Source organism: Vanessa atalanta, chromosome 17 (genome assembly GCF_905147765.1).
Source record: "Vanessa atalanta chromosome 17, ilVanAtal1.2, whole genome shotgun sequence".
NCBI classification, from domain to species: Eukaryota; Metazoa; Arthropoda; class Insecta; order Lepidoptera; family Nymphalidae; genus Vanessa; species Vanessa atalanta.
In genome coordinates this window covers 9,913,820-9,930,568 of record NC_061887.1, presented here as the reverse complement: position 1 = coordinate 9,930,568, position 16,749 = coordinate 9,913,820, and the positions used below count along the sequence as shown (strand labels likewise).

The window sequence follows — 16,749 nt, the reverse complement described above, 5'->3', positions numbered from 1 at the left end:
CACAAAACATAACATGTTGCTCTTTTCATCCATCTAATGGTCTATCAACACTTAAATTTTCAGTAAACAAACACAATAACAAATAATGAAGGCTGCTGTTATATTTTCAGTATTTTTATCTGTTTTTCACAATACACAAGGTTTGTTACCTCCTAGATTTCAATGGAAAATCTTAGACTATGCATGGGAGGGCCATGCGCGAGAAGCCGCATTAGTTTCAGGCGCGTATATTCCTGAGAATAATATGCCTACAGGAATAACAAGATGGAAAAATAAATTGTTCATTACGGTACCTCGATGGAAAAAAGGTTTGAGTTTTTACAGTTAAGAGGGTATGTTACTTCAAAACAACTCTTTAAAACGCGTATTTACGCTTACTTCTTTTTCGCTGTCCGTATGTCTTTTACGCGTTTATGAACGGAGGTTCGATAATAAAACAAATAATTTTCAAATGATTGTCAGATTGATGCAAGTTGGTGGTTGCTGCTCCAATGCGTGTTGGTTGATACAAATGTGGCAGAATTTCGTTGAAATTAGACACATTCAGGTTTCCGAGCACGAGATGAATTGTAAACATAAATTAAGCACATGAAAATTCAGTGGTGCTTGCCTGGGTTTGAACCTGTAATCATCGGTTAAGATGTACGCGTTCTAACCACTGGGCCATTTCGGCTCTCAAATTTAAAGGATGCATCAAGCTAATTGCTAAGAATTGATTCTCATCCTATCGATTATAGAATCGCTGCCAAAGAAATTTCACTTCAAAGCTCAATAACACAATTAATATATTTTTCGATTTGAATAATTTCAGGAGTACCATCATCCCTGAACTACATCTACGTAAATGGAAGTCAAACCCAGCCGTTGAACCCTTACCCAAGTTGGAGCGAAGCGTTTGTGTCAGACAAAAGTTGCTGCATAAGTTCCAACAGTACTGTCGTATCCACTTTTCGCATTCACGTGGATAAATGTGATCGATTGTGGGTAGTTGATAATGGCGTCGCTGATATGACGAGTTAGAATTTCTTTGATTTGTAAAACATAAGTAGGTTATATGTCACTAACAAGTATATGTCCAGTGCATAGCTCGTTAGCCGCTATTCGAGGTACTGGATTCAAATCCCGGGTCGAACCAGTATGATGCCATTGGCATTTTCTGTTAAGAAAACCCAGTAGACAGTAACTCCGGACTGTAATTTGGAAGTTAGTGTTTTCACTCCAGTGCCTGTGTGTGAGCACGTAAAGCGATTGGCCCTGAGTCTGAACCCCCTCCACTTGCGTTTGCTCACACATAACATTCTTGTTACTTTCGTGCGTGTGTGCATCTGAGGATTTTTTCATTTGGTTCACTACGATAATGTTTTCGATATTTACTAATTTATTCGATGTTCTATGTCATCACGTTTTAATTTTCAATCAAGTTAAGTACTGAAGACAGTTATAAGAATACTAGCTTTTCTTTGATATTCTAAACGCATGAATAATTTTTTGCCGTAATATATATTTTGCAAGTAGGTTCCTTATAGGGTGTAGACATCCGCTAAGAACGATTGGTTATAAAGCCAAATGATTTTATGAAACTCCATCCCTTAGGGGGTTGGAAATTTGTGTTTTATAAATTTCGCAGCCGCAGTTTCGGCTATATATGTATTAATATATATTTTTTCTTATTTAGAGGCGTTGAAACAAATAGCTGCGCCAGCCATTGTCGTGTTTGATTTAAATAATAACAGACTGATACACCGCTATGTGTTGGAAGACGAAGTTTTAAGAGATTCGTCGGTTTTAACGAGTATTGTAAGTATTGATCAGATATGCCACCGCGAGCAAAGTTATATATAACTACACCATATTATTATTTATATTTTATTTCTTTGTAGTATACTACTGCTTTATATAATAAAATTAAAATATTTTGTAATAGTGAAAAGTATATACCTATTCATAATATTACGTACAAATTAAATATTTTGGAGTTTTTTTAAGTTAATTAATATTGTGATATCCCTGTATGGTTAAAATGCACGCGTTCTAACCGCTGGGCCGTCTCGGCTCAGTTCCGTTTCCTTATATATATATTATTTTTTAAAAGTATTGGAATAAATGCTTATTATTTCCACCCAGGTTGTCGACATTATTGGCAAGGGTTGCGACAATACTTACGCGTATATCCCCGATATGGGTTCCAACGCGTTAATAGTGTACAGTTTGGGAGGAAACGAAGCGTGGCGGGTGAAAAATCATTACTTTCATTTCGACCCCCACTCGGGCGTGTATAACGTGGGCGGGGTTAAGTTCTACTGGAGTGATGGAGTATCTTCAGCGGTTTTGGTACCATCGAGGAAAACTTCTAGGTAAGTAATGGATCTTTTACGAAGTCTTCTACCATTACATTACATGGAATATCATTTGTTAATGATAAAAAGGGGGGACAAAATATTTGAATCAGTTGAGCTGCAGTCCTGGCTCGGCTTAGTTACCGACAATATTATTACTTTTTACTGACAATTCGAAAGAGGAAATAACAGAAAATGAACGGAAAACTATTAAAATTTTACTTTATATTTTTCTATGTATAATTACTTATTATGTATATTATATAGATCGCCCAGTGGTTAGAACGCGTGCATCTTAACCGATGATTTCGGGTTCAAACCCAGGCAGGCACCACTGAATTTTCATGTGCTTAATTTGTGTTTATAATTCATCTCGTGCTCGGCGGTGAAGGAAAACATCGTGAGGAAGCCTGCATATGTTTAATTTCAACGAAATTCTACCACATGTGTATTCCACCAACCCGCATTGGAGCAGCGTGGTGGAATATGCTCCAAACCTTCTCCTCAAGGGAGAGGAGGCCTTAGCCGAGCAGTGGGAAATTTACAGGCTATTAATGTAAAGTAAAAAAAAATAATTATATTTATATTTTTTATAAATGAACAGGTATTGTATAAAGTGTTAATTGTTTAAAGTTACCGAGACTTGTATTTTCATCCTACATCGAGTACAAAACAATTCCGTATGTCAACGAGGCTGTTGAGAGATGAAAGCTCCGCCACTGAGAACAGTTTTATTGGAGTCCAAGTGAGTTGGAAACATTACGAGCAAGGACAATTGTTTTTTCAAGGTTTTATTTTCTAGTTGTAACGTTGGAATTCAAGCAATTAATTTCATGAAATTGGGTTCAATAGCCAGAGAGCCAGACAGAGTTCCTTTCGCATTTATACCACTAGTATAGATGAATCTATTGTTGAATAATGAGAATGAAATGTTTGGTTCTGAGCCGAAACTTCTTCGTGACGTATCAGGTTTGCTATGCCATCGGATAACGAGCTGCGTCAACACCAGCGATTTACACTTGTCCTTACACAAACAACAGATGTTCGACACATATTTATAGTAGATTATTTATTTATATTAGAATTGTTAACAGACGCCAAAAAAAGGGAATTCGTTTGTAATTGTATGTAAACGATTCGAAAAAATATTTTTTGTATCTCACATAAATATGAATACGGTTTTTTCTTTGTTATAATTTTCTACTATTTTTAGTTAAATTGTAAAAAAATATGTAATCTTACTACGATATTAGTTTGTGGGTTTCGATATTTTTAAATAAATCACGATCGAAATAATACTCTTTTGTTTTTAAATGTGGTAATAACATTAGGTTTTATAATTCAATAAAATGTTTTTGATTGAAATCTATATGTATCTTAATTCAACAGTTGTAATGTTTGGCAGGTGTTGGGCGACAGGGGGCCCTTGTCTCAAGCGACGGCTTGCGACTACGACCATTCTAACAATGTCATATTTTATACGCAGGTAATTATTATTTAGTATAAAATCCCACACTTTACAACTTGCTTATTTGGTAAAAATAGTACTTTATATATCTGATAATTCTATTTATCCATTTACTTGGTGGCTTTGTTCAAGTCTGTCTGTGTAGGTACCACACACGCATCAGATATTCTACCGCCAAACAGTAATACTCAGTATTGTTGTGTTCCGGTTTGGAGATTGATTGTTCTTGAACAAGGGGACATCTTAGTTCCAAAGGTCGCTGGCACGTTGGCGATGTCAGGAATGGTTAATATTTCTTACTCCTTCAATGTCTAGGAGCTGTGGTGACCACTTACTTTCAGGGGCCTCATTTGCCCTTCTACTTACCTATATAATAAATATATGATATATATAAAACCAATAATAAATATTATTACTAAATTGCCCCACTTAGGCAATAATAATATATATAAATATACTTCGAAGTTTGAAAATAGAATCATTCGTCAGAAATGTTTGACTAAAATTACCGCCATAGATAATCGTTGCGCTGGAATTCAACTTCGAATTTATTATTAATTTATATGTAATAGTTGAGCAGAAACGGCGTGAGTTGTTGGAACTTGGACAGACAGATGACTGCAGGCAACGTTCCACTCGTTGTAAGTGATTGCACGATATTGGAATTTCCGAGTGATGTCAAGGTACTTACTTGTTTTGAGACATTCGATATTTGTTTGTAAAAAAGTCATGTATTTTATACGCATGTTTCGTTAATTCTCCTGTCCTTATCCCAATTTAATTTGGGGTCGACACAGTATGTCTTCTACCTTATAAATTTTTTTGACGTCATCTCACAGGTAACATTATTTCCAGCCATAACGTCTTTTACACAATCCATCCATCATTTCTTTAGTCGTCCCTTTCCTCTATGTCCATCCACGTCCATGCTCAAAATCTTCACCTCAAGACCTTGTTGTGAGACAACAAGGTCCTCATTCCTCTGCTTAACATGCCCATACCATAACAGCCGGCTTCCACATAACTTATCAGTAATCGGTGCCACTTTCAAACTTTTTTTATGTACTCATTACTTACTCTATCCATTAACTTACTTACTCTATACATTAACTTACTTACTCTATCCATTAACTTACTTACTCTATCCATTAACTTACTTACTCTATCCATTAACTTACTTACTCTATCCATTAACACCAAATTCCTTTCAACATTCTCATCTCCGCTACATGAAGTTGTTGTTCATTCATCCCTTTTGTCATCCTTAATGTTTCATTCATATAAATAAAATTTGATTAGCGTATCTTATAACGATACTCTGAATAGATCCTGCTTAGTAAGATATGATATATGATTTTATGGTCGTGATAAACCAGTTTATAAGTCTTTGGCCTAGTGCTAAGGCCAATAAACATAACAGACGTCGGTTGGTTTATATGACATATTGTCATTGTTTAATGTTAAGCTTTTTAATTTTTTTTGGCAAATGGTATAGTCTAAGAGCCAGTGTTGCATGGGAATAGTGAACCTCCATTTCCCCAACGGCAGGTGAAGCAGTATACCTGGCATTAATATGGAGTTTGCTACTATACCGTAAGTCAGCGCAATACTGGCTCTCAGTCTAGAAGAGTGTGAAATTCTCAGTCAATTTTCAATTTTAGATTGACAAAGATTCTAATCTATGGATTCTAAGTAATAGACAATCGCGTTTCCTCTATGGCTCTATGGATTTTAATCAAATTAACTTCAGAGTATTAACTGCTCCGGTTGGGACGATTATAAAAGGCACAGCATGTGAAAGGCCGTCTGCGGTGGAGAAAGCTCTGAGTTTCATTATAAGACCAAAATCTCAATAAATATAAAAATCGGTACGGACAAAATATATATAGTTAACGTCCATTGGAACTGTTAAGTACAAACACACTTTTGTATTGAACTATGTATTAATAAACAAACTAAAAACCTGATTTTGTTCTTTATTTTTGTGTGATATCTATTTCTCCTAGTAAAATTGTTTACGAAGCCAAATTGATAGAAGCATTGTCTTCCTACCTACCGAACAAAAAGCTACGAGTACGTAGTTTGGTAAATGTATGAAAATTACTTCGTTTCATTAAAAAAACGTAAACGTAATCATAACGAATCGTTTTTTAGAATACAATAACCAGGCTTTGTTAATTATGATCACTAATGATGGCGTGATGCTCGCGTTAACCTCACATTATATTCATTTATGAATTTAAAAATAATATAGGTGACTTTTTGTCTATGTAGTTATATAGTTTTTGTATATGTATGTTAAAAGGTGAAGGTTAAAAAATGAATTTCACAAGGTGGAATAAAATAGTTTTATAATTAAAAACACGTTAAATAATTTAAATTTTATTTAAATATACAACATGGTATCTATAGCTATTTAATTTAATTAAATAAGTCTATGTGATCGGATATAATTATATTCTTTTAAATGTCGTCACGTCTTTTTAAACTCAATTCGTTCACAATGTCAGTCTTTTCTATGGGAACGCGTCTCGAATAAAACGTTACGTTTGATTTGAAAATTTATATTTTAAAGAAGTTTTTATCGAACTATTAATTTCACATGGCAACATTGAAAATCGATGCCGTTCTTATATATTTTTTATTAAATATATCATTATAATCTGTGAGATATATACAATAACACAACGTTTTCTTTCCATATTTTATTCGTTCTTGTCTTTTTCCACGTAATCATTTGCGTGTTTAGATACTTAGTAAAATTATCACTATTAAAAATAAATTACGTACGTTTTCGTACAGATAAAAAAAAATATTTAAATATGGAACGATGAACATAAAAAAAACATTATAATATGTAATTATATAAAAGCGCTTAAAATAATTTTTCGACATAAAACTCGAATCGTAAATAAACACGCAAAAGCGATATCATTCGTTCGGATTGCTAATATTACTTAGTTACAAAGCAAAAAAGATCTTTATTAGGTATAAATATTTACAATTATTGCTCAAATCAATTATTATAGGCCATTAGTGAAAAATGTGGAATATTCGATTTTAATAATAAAATGTAAACTGTTCACGAAAATGTATTAATATTATATACCGTAACCTTATTGATATAAGATTTATTTCTCAATATTTTTTAGGCTTGAAATACATTCGTCTCTGTGTTGCCAGTTGATGAAATACAAAGTCGTCATCGCAAACGTGTCGTTTTATAAATTTGATTAATTTTACAGAAATTACACGTCATTTACCACTTCTTTTAATTTTTCACAATTTCACACTTCACTTCATTTCGATTCACATTTTCACTAAGCGATAAACGTTGGTGCGTAACGAAAATTTATATTTATCTAGTTTTGCTAAATTCCATAAACTGTGACGCAGAAATTTCTACCTTAATAGTATTTTATTAAAGTCCATAATTAGGAGGAGAGTAGAGTCCATTATCTGGCTTCGTTCTCCGGCGCTTTGCGTTCCGGCGACTTCGATCGTTCCGTCCGTTTGCTCAGTGGCTCGTTGTATTCCCAACCTTCCTCACCTTTCGGGCTGAATAACTGAAACATAATATTGACCATCAAATACAGACAACCTTCTATTTTATACACTATTATAATTCTATTACGGAGTAGATTTTAATGTTTTTGTGTCTCTTCGTGTTCTAGATATTACTTACAGATAATACACATAAAATAATTAAACAGTTAATTAGTTTTAGTTTTAATTCAATTTAAGCCCGATAAACGAATTCAATGCTGCTACGTTTTTGATAATTTTAGATTACAATAAAATGCAGATTCGACTACGATCGATGAATAAATGATTACGAATTATTAGACAATAATCAAATTCCAGCCCAACTTGACACGTAAAACGCGAATTGATATATTAACGTGACGGGATCGGGGACTAGCGCGGGCCGACCTGCGTGATCCACTTGTCGCCGGCGTCGGCGCGGCGCTTGGCGGCGTCGCGCTGCGCCTGCTCGAGGCGGCGCTTGGCGGCCGTGGCGCAGTCCGTGTCGGCGGCGCGCAGCGCGGCGGTCACGTGGCGCCACACGCGCCGCGACTCGCCGCCCGCCTGCCGCGACACGGGCGCCACGCGCTTGCGCCGCGCCTTCATGTTCGTCACGTCGAACAGCACCTCGCTGCGCTGCGGGTCATACACAGTCGCCCAAACGGTAACAGGCCTCCTGAGCCTTTCCCTTCATTGACTATATACATATATGTTTATAAGTTCCAAACGTACATAACCATCAAAATCAAAATATACTTTATTCAAGTAGGCTTTTACGAGCACTTTTGAATCGTCATTTAACAAACTATTTAAAGTAAAGCTACCACCGGTTCGAAAAGTAGATTCTACCGAGAAGAACCGGCAAGAAACTCAGTAGTTACTCTTTTTCAACATCTAAAAATACAATCATGTTAGTTGTATACAATTATATTTGTATGTTATGTCTCCTGCCTGGAAGTCAACAAGCATTAACTCCACGCTTTTTTATCATCAATATAATCTTGTATCGAATATGCCTTCTTTACCAATGTATTTTTTACAAATAACTTGAATCTATGAAACGGCAAAGTTAAAAATGTCTGCGGAATTTTACTATAGAAGCGGATATCTTGCCCCAAGAATGATTTATTGACTTTGCGGAGTCGGAAATTTGGTGTTCTAAGCTTATCCTTACTTCTTGTGCACATACAATGATTATCACTGATTTTATTAAAGTGATCAATGCTACTGTGGATATACATAATATTGTTGTAAATATATTGTGACGCAACAGTGAGTATTTCTACTTTGTTAAAAACATCCCGAAGAGAGATTTTAGCTCCAAGATTATAAATGGACCGGATTGCTCTCTTTTGTAAAATAAAAACAGATTCAATATCTGCAGCATTACCCCAAAGTAATATGCCATATGACACAATACTGTGAAAATAACCAAAATATACTAGACGAGCGGTATCAATATCACTTAGTTGTCTAACTTATTTAACTGCGTATGCTGCGGAGCTGAGTCTTCCTGTCAGGGACGATAAATGAGGACTCCACTGAAGTTTGGAATCCAATGCTATTCCCAAAAAAACCGTAGTATCGTCTACATCAAGACGGCCACCATTTAAGGATATATTATAATTTTGCTTTCTATTCTAGCATTGGGTGGGGTAAAAACTACACATTTTGTTTTTTGAGTATTCAAAACTAAATTACTGTAAGCAAATCCTGTATCTGTGACAATGAACCGTTCACATCGTCATAGTCAGTTTTTTTCCTGTCTACCTTAAAAATCAGTGAAGTATCGTCAGCAAACGACACTATATCACAAATACCTTTAACATAGAAAGGAAGATCATTTATATATACCAGAAATAGAAAGGGACCCAAAATAGATCTTTGTGGAACACCCATTTTTCATCAATACTAATAACATCATCTTACCCCACTCTCAGTCCATCTCCCCTCCATCCTCGTGTTCCACTCTCCCTGTGCGGTGTAGTACGGCTTCTTTTCGGTGCCGGCGAACACTTCGCACGTCACGCGATGTTTTTTACCACCGTAGAAGGGTTTCGTGAGGAACTCAATGTTCGCCTTGTGTCCTGTTTGCTGACATTCGATTACCACCGAGCCGCCGAGTTCTATCCACGGAACCGTTAATATTGATCTGAAATATAGTATGCATCGTCAAATATGTTCCTAAACAAATAATGAGTTTGTTTTCAGCGATAATTTTGAAGAGTAATACACTTGAGCAATAAAATTTCTCCCTAAAATTTCATTGTCTCTTTACTCTTTTGATTCATAAAATGTATAACGTAGTTTTCTGGACAATTTTTAATATATCATGTATAAAAGATATAATTAATAAAGACATTAGCAGTATTAAAAGTAAGACGTAAAAATTGGTTTAGTTAGTGACATGGTTTTATTTAGTTATTATACATTTGTCGCAAAGAGGGTAGAGTTTCAAGCAAGTTTAAAAATACTCAGTGTTTAGTCTTTCTGATAGTAGCTTATCTTCGACGAACACGATACTAACCTTCCGTAACCATTCGGGAAGGTAAGAGTATATTCTTCCTCAAGGTCAAGCAACGTCACCAGCCCCCTGCCGATGTTGTGGACGCCTATGGAAAGTCCAAGGAACTTGCTCTTAGTCCACACCCAGGCATCGAACTGTATGCGTTTATTCACATGCTCCGCGTAGAATGCTGATATGGGGGGATGGTGAGATACTTGTTCAGCCACGAAGGAAAGTTGATCCGGCGAACACCACGGAACGGGACCGTCGCCTACTTCTTGCTGAAAATAAAAATATTACTCATAATTTACAGGAGAAACCCATACTTAAAAGGCTTTTGGGCTATTTTTTTTACCATAAATTAGCGAATTATTGGTTATTAAATTACATGCTGCAATAAAAGTAATGCTTTCTTTATTCAATTCAATTTTTTTTTTAAATTATAACCTCGCTTAGTAGACTGAGTGTACTCACAAATAATGATGGTCATAATACCGATATTATAAATATCAATACTCTCATTATAGACAAGTTCGCACCAACTTATCATTTTTTTGCATGCGTCGAATGCATCGACAGACCAGTAAGGTATACAATAGTTACCTTTGCAGGGTTGTTTTCTACGGATTCTCCGTCGAGATCCCAATGACAGCGGAATATTTCACCTAAGATAGGGTTGTAGGGCTTCTTCGCTACTTGCGATTTACGACCCGCGTGGTAGGAGCTGAGGTACCATCGAACAACTTGAACCATTCTGTCACGGGGTGTTGGCATGTCTACTATCCTGAAAGATTAAAAATATGTGTTTTATTCTATAGGTTCTATATCGATTTAATTGGAAAAATGTGGTTACATTTAAGTGTACATTATTAATTTAAATAAGGTCGTTTGGGTGGTTACGTACTTCTTAAAGATTTAGTCTGAGTATATTTCCTTTCAACATAGATGTCATCAAATTTCATCGGTGTATCGACTTGTACGCTTACTGTAGTTGGTCGATTTGTTGAAAATAAAATTATACTTAATTAAAGTTAGTATTGAATGTAACATTACCCCGTGGTAAAGTTACATTAACATTCTGAGCCGTCTCTGAATATAGATTCTACCGAGAAAAATGTGAGGAAACTTATAATTTATTTTTCAAAAGACATTTGTTTGCCATAAATAAATGCAAATGGGTAAACTCACTTAACAAACTGATCGGGATGGGCGAACGAATCCGCGTACATTTCGAGTAGCGATCGCCTTTCTAGGATGAATGTTGGAAGCACAACCTGCGACATACGAAGAGAAATCAGTAAATTATATGGAAAGAAATCTCCTGGGGCTATAGATAGTGTGGGGGTCCCTCAGGGATCTATTCTTAGGAATCATTTGTATATTGCATTTTACTTTAAGTATTCCCTACCTTTGTAAGGTCCATGCCGATTTTGACTTGTGATAGCAAATGCGTGACAACGGACCCATGGTTCTCCATAGATCCAAGGTCACTGTCTGAGTCATCTTCGTATAGAGCTAGAATAGAAAAGAAGTTCTCTTAGAAAAAAATACAAAATTAGAAATAATTACTTGAAATCAGTATGATTAATTATTAAAATGAATCTTTAAATTCTTTTCAAACAATTTTGAAAGATAAAAACATCATTATTCACAAGATCTGCCTATTCTTAACATTCCTTTGTTCCAATGTAAATTTCTTGTTTCAAGCTAAGTCTACTTGGATGAAGTTTAACGAAAAGGATCCGATCGACACGCTAAGTTCGAAATTGGGTTAAGTAAGCTGCAGCGCTATTCCGTAAGAACACACTTCGCATCCGGTATCTCACTCTGAATATCTTTCAAACACACTTACGGAGATACGTTGCGTGTATTTTTTATATGTTATAATTATCAAGATCAAGAACGCATATCACTTTTTGCTTCGCTATACATTACATACGAGAACTTTATTTCTTTGTCCGTAGATATTTGCATCTGTGCCATTTTGCAAAAAAAAAATATCTTGATTTATAAATCCTTATTATACTCGAACAAAGTCGGGATGGCCAACTAGGGTATTTATATAACGGCATCGCTGCAATGCTATTCGAGAACCATTTAATCTAGGCTAATAGTATTGGTGGCTTTTGCACGCCGAGTGATGCGACTTCCAAAATCCATTAAGCGAATGGATGTTCACATAATACGTGTAACTAAACCTTGAAATAACAATTACACTAAGCAGGATAAACTGCTAACAGAAACAAAACCATAATTGGTAATCTATTTTTCTTATTTTTAAACGTTTCGTAATACAAAATTAATGAAATTGAATCAATGCAGGACATTTATAAAAATGGGTGTTGGGTTTATCTCTTTGAATCTAATAAGACCATTTGAATCATTCAGACTTTTTCTTTTAAAATGTTATTTACAGTGTTCTGGTGATAGGTTGATACTTTTATCTTATTATTTTTTATTATTGTTTGACAGTTCATCATGAGAATATTCGTACCGCAACAACGTCCCCAAATCATTTAGCTGTATTATGGAAATCAACGTTCTGGTTGAAACATATGGTGTGTACCACCGATATTCCGATACCATTATTAACAATACCATCCGCAAATTTGAGTCTCAGTATATGTTTTTGGATGGTACGCAACCGAAGAGACACAAAGCGCCTGAAGAAATGGCTTTATGAGCAATAATATAATCAATTGGTGAGCACCATTTCGTGTTTTGAACCCGTCGACTGACCACCTAGATCTTTCAGGTCGTTATAAAGAATACGCTATTTAATATCATTTTATGTGTACTGTACAGACTTAAAAAAGGGTCTAAACGAATCAACCCTTATTCATATTTTATTGCGGAGAAGATTTATACCGTTCATTTAATTTTATCTCACCGATAGCTGGCGCTGCAGAAGATAAATTTCTATGCTGTTTAACTTATCTGACAGTTATTTATATATATAAATATGTACAGACAACACAACTGTCGGCCTTTGTTATAATATTTTAAAAGCTTAACAACTAACTTTATTCATACTGTGAAAAGAACTGACTGTTTTTTGTCTTTCGTGGTCGATTTTACCGTTCCATATTTTATATTTAATTAGCTTCAAAATCATCACACCTCCCCCTGACGTGACACCGTAGAAGACATTTTTTTTATATCCATCTCAAATTTGGTATAACTTTAATCGTTAAAAAAAGAAACAAATTTAGTTGGTAAACAAACTGAATCGTAAACTAAAAACGAAACGGCTCGCTGGAGATATTATCCGATCACAGGAATAGCTTTATTCCTGTCACGTGACGCGTGTTTTATGAAGTGAGCATGAGTCACAATTCACGGAATAGATTGTCATTCCGGTACAATGTAGAAAGCGTTCATATGCCATTATGTGGCGTGATACTTTAACTTGCTTTAACTCTTGTAACCTCTGTTTTAAATTCACTGAAACTCCTGACTTTTCATTTTAATAATCATAACTCATAACGAGGTCTCCGAAACTATAGAGCCGATTGACTTGAAATTTAGCCTAGTTACTCCTTTCAACTTAAACTTTAAGGTAAGGGTTGTAAGTCAGAGGGGGTAACTTAGTAGACTTTTACGCGTACGAAGTCGGGACGGACAACTAGTAGCACATACTACGGCTACACTTGCTATAGCGTGCGTAGTGATATCGTTGTGTTTGAACAACATTCTTGGTGTATTCGTACATATAATTCATCCATGCAAACTGATGATACGTATGAAGAGTTTAATATGAATATTAGCCTCCGAAGCTCATATGATAATGTTGATGTCAGGGCCTTCTATTATTATCAATGACGGATGCCACGGTGACTACTTACTATCACGTGATCCATGCGGCACTCGATTGTGTTATTCCACGAAAAGAAGGTAATGAATGAGTGGTAATGAATCTCACCGTCATAGTCAATCTCACCGTCCCTCGTCCGCGGCAGGTCGACGGCGGCGGGCGGCGTCGCTTCCTGCTCGGACGCGCCCTCCGCCCCGCAAGTGCGGCTCGCACTGTAACAATATAACATTTATTAGGACATTTAGTAACAGTAGTTTTCAGAGGTCAATAATATCCATAGGTTAGATTTCTATTCATTTAATCAAAAAAGTGAATTGAGATCTGAAATCGTTTTCAACCTTAACAAAAACGGACGAGTTCTGATAAACATACATATCATAATGATACCAACACAAAGAGAAACCAAAGTGCATTTAAAAAAATGAGGATAGGTTTTTTTTTCGAGTGAGCTAGCCAGTATAATTGCAGGCACAAGAGACATAACATCTCAGTTACCAAGCGCATTGGCGATGTAAAAATTAAAAAAGGTTAAAATTTGGTATGGCTCTAATGTCTAATAGCAGCGTGGTGGAATAAGGAGCGTGGTGGAATCAGCAGCGTGGTGGAATCAGCAGCGTGGTGGAATATGCTCCAAACCTTCTCATTAAAGGAGGCCTTAGCCCAGCAGTGGGCAATTTACAGGCTCTTAATGCTAATGTCTAATATATCATAACTATGTCCTAATGTCTAGTGGTGACCAATGATGTAAATAATTGGTCACCACTTAAGACATGAAAAAAAAACCTCGTACACCAATATACATAAAATATAGACAAGAAGATACGGTGCGTTTCACCCGCATTCCATTTAAAATATAGACGTGACAAATGTTAATATTTCTATGTTATATCTTATAACATAAAAAATAAAATACTTGTTTTTTTTTTCCTTAGGTGTATACCTACACACACATTAAAATCCGTTGAGTAGGTTAAATGATCTAAACTTGGCATGGGGATTTGGTGTGTTGGTGTTAGGCTGTTTGGTTTAAGCCATAGAGATATACTTGATACTTCTATCATAATATAATAGCAGGTATTTTATTGCATACAATTTGTTGACCTACTTTGGTATAAAACATCAATATTCAACCGAGTTGAAAGATAGGTTTACTTTGCTTCGTAAAACTTTATGAAAATTCCTTTATTTAATAAAATATTTACAGTCTCTGAAATCAACGAGAGTGTATGTTGTAATATCATTATATAAATTATTTCTTTTTTCATCTATTTTATTATTGTCGAATTTCTTTTTTGTGTCGACATACGACGAAAATACATTAATAACACAAAAATTAAGTTTTTGTTGTTAATAAGATTACTTGGCTTATTCCGAACTCTGCAATACTAGTCTGAAACTAACGAGGTATTATTACCTGCGTTGTAAAGTTACCGTGGACTTGCTTCGACAGTTATGTTTCATATAATCGTTGTTCTAAGAACTCAATTATTGAAATAAATTAAATAAATTAAAGAAATAATATTTCAGTAGAGTTTTTAAACGGTGTCAGTGTCACGATGATTCATGGGAAGTGAGCACGTGTAACCTCCAGCTGTGTCTACACATTGCAATCTCACGGCCAAAGTCAGGGTCGTGAACGATATCGATTGATAAGGATTGAACACTAACTAACACTAATCCTTATCCATCGATAGCGTAACAGTTCTATTACTTGCTTTAAAAGGATTACAGTTTGTGCACCGGTCTTGTTTTGCTATCATTTATTATGATAAAAATAAGGATAATTGAAAAAAAAAATAATACTATTAGTAACTTTTTTTTTGACGATTTTGACAGATATTCACGCCAATGAGTACATAACTACATATACACAGACAAAACAATGTTTGCCGGGCTTTGCTAGTATCTTATAAATAAAACAATTCGAAATTTAGGTTTTGTATGATTGTACGTGTTTTACGCAACTGTCTATTTTTTTAATTCCTTTGACATTTGACATTCCTTTGACAGTTGACATTTCAATGTCGAAATATTTCCTTATTAATATTTCACAGAAAAAACAGAAAACTCTGACTTTGAAAAGGGTTTAAAAATTTATGAAACAAAAAGCAAACGATGAAACGTTGAAATTAAAATGAAAGTTATGAAGTTATGATATCGCAACGACGGAATTGCGTGGGAACGTTAGAATTAAATAGATAATGAGTGAACGAACGAACACGATTACTCAGAAGTTTTAAAGGCATTACACGAATTAATTATAACTTTTCATAAATTATACTCGAAACAATGTTTTTTTACAGTTTCAATTGAACTCACAAGAATTTTTAGCACGATCATTGTAACTTTGTATCTAAAGACTATTAACAATGTTTTCAAAGAATTACTAATGCTAATATTTGCTTCTCCAGTTAATCATAAAGCTTGTTAGGCTTATCCGGTTAGGATAGATTTGAGGTAGCGTAGGCTTAACTACCAACACGTGAATATCATCCGAGGATTGCAGGTTCAAACCCAGCCAAACGACACTCAATATTCAGGCGTTTACGTTTATAATTAATCTCGTGATCACGAAAAATCCTCCATGTAGCTGACATATGTAAACCACATTTTTAATAAGAGCCGTGTAATAAACTTTAAGGTTTCCTCTCTTAAGGAAAGCATGCATTCGCAGTGAATGTTTTAATTTTGTCTCTGCACCCTGAGCCTTTAATTACATTAGGTCGCACACATTCAGAGTTGAACACAGCAATACCATCCATGTAGGTCCTACACAAGCCGTATCATCGAACAATTGTAAGATCCTTATATTTACTTGGTGGGTAGTATTGGGTAGGTACCACTCACTCATCAGATATTCTACCGCCAAATAATAGTACTCTGTACTGTTGTGTTCCGGTAAGAAGGGTGAGTGAGCCAGTGTAATCACAGGCACAAGGGACATAACATCTTAGTTCCCAAGGTTGGTGGCGCATAGGTTATGTAAGGTATTGTTAATATTTCTTACAGCGCCTTTGTCTATGGGAGGTGGTGACCACTCACCATCAGGTGGCCCACATGCTCGTCAGTCAACCAAAGCCATAAAAAAAAATTACATCCT

General features: G+C 35.3%; 2 protein-coding genes across 4 annotated transcripts in view; one reads left to right on the top strand and one right to left on the bottom strand.

The window, feature by feature from the left end:
* Positions 1 to 85: 85 nt before the first annotated feature.
* On the top strand, positions 86 to 5,660 carry LOC125070668 (protein yellow-like). The gene is made up of 8 exons (XM_047680616.1): positions 86 to 308; positions 812 to 1,015; positions 1,676 to 1,797; positions 2,125 to 2,354; positions 2,970 to 3,081; positions 3,742 to 3,822; positions 4,377 to 4,487; positions 5,466 to 5,660. The coding sequence occupies exons 1-8, from the start codon at positions 86 to 88 to the stop codon at positions 5,658 to 5,660; spliced, it is 1,278 nt and encodes a 425-aa protein (XP_047536572.1).
* Positions 5,661 to 6,206: 546 nt separating this feature from the next.
* Positions 6,207 to 16,749, bottom strand: part of LOC125070197 (oxysterol-binding protein-related protein 9) — an 89,386-nt gene continuing 78,843 nt past the window's right edge. For 2 of the 3 annotated variants that reach the window (XM_047679947.1, XM_047679949.1), the window contains 8 exons: positions 13,758 to 13,861; positions 11,244 to 11,350; positions 11,024 to 11,109; positions 10,439 to 10,619; positions 9,857 to 10,116; positions 9,259 to 9,481; positions 7,738 to 7,965; positions 6,207 to 7,370 (listed from right to left, as the gene is read on the bottom strand). In XM_047679947.1, the coding sequence (XP_047535903.1) occupies positions 7,260 to 7,370; positions 7,738 to 7,965; positions 9,259 to 9,481; positions 9,857 to 10,116; positions 10,439 to 10,619; positions 11,024 to 11,109; positions 11,244 to 11,350; positions 13,758 to 13,861 (1,300 nt within the window). In that variant the 3' untranslated portion in view covers positions 6,207 to 7,259. The remainder of the gene's footprint in view (positions 7,371 to 7,737; positions 7,966 to 9,258; positions 9,482 to 9,856; positions 10,117 to 10,438; positions 10,620 to 11,023; positions 11,110 to 11,243; positions 11,351 to 13,757; positions 13,862 to 16,749) is intronic. The other variant, XM_047679948.1, reaches the window with a different exon arrangement.

Excerpts from the sequence above, each read along its gene's own strand:
- LOC125070668 (XM_047680616.1), top strand. The coding sequence starts at position 86 with ATGAAGGCTGCTGTTATATTTTCAGTATTTTTATCTGTTTTTCACAAT. Across the intron at positions 1,016-1,675 it reads TGGCGTCGCTGATATGACGA|AGGCGTTGAAACAAATAGCT; the intron begins GTTAGAATTTCT and ends TTTCTTATTTAG. Across the intron at positions 2,355-2,969 it reads CCATCGAGGAAAACTTCTAG|TTACCGAGACTTGTATTTTC; the intron begins GTAAGTAATGGA and ends AATTGTTTAAAG.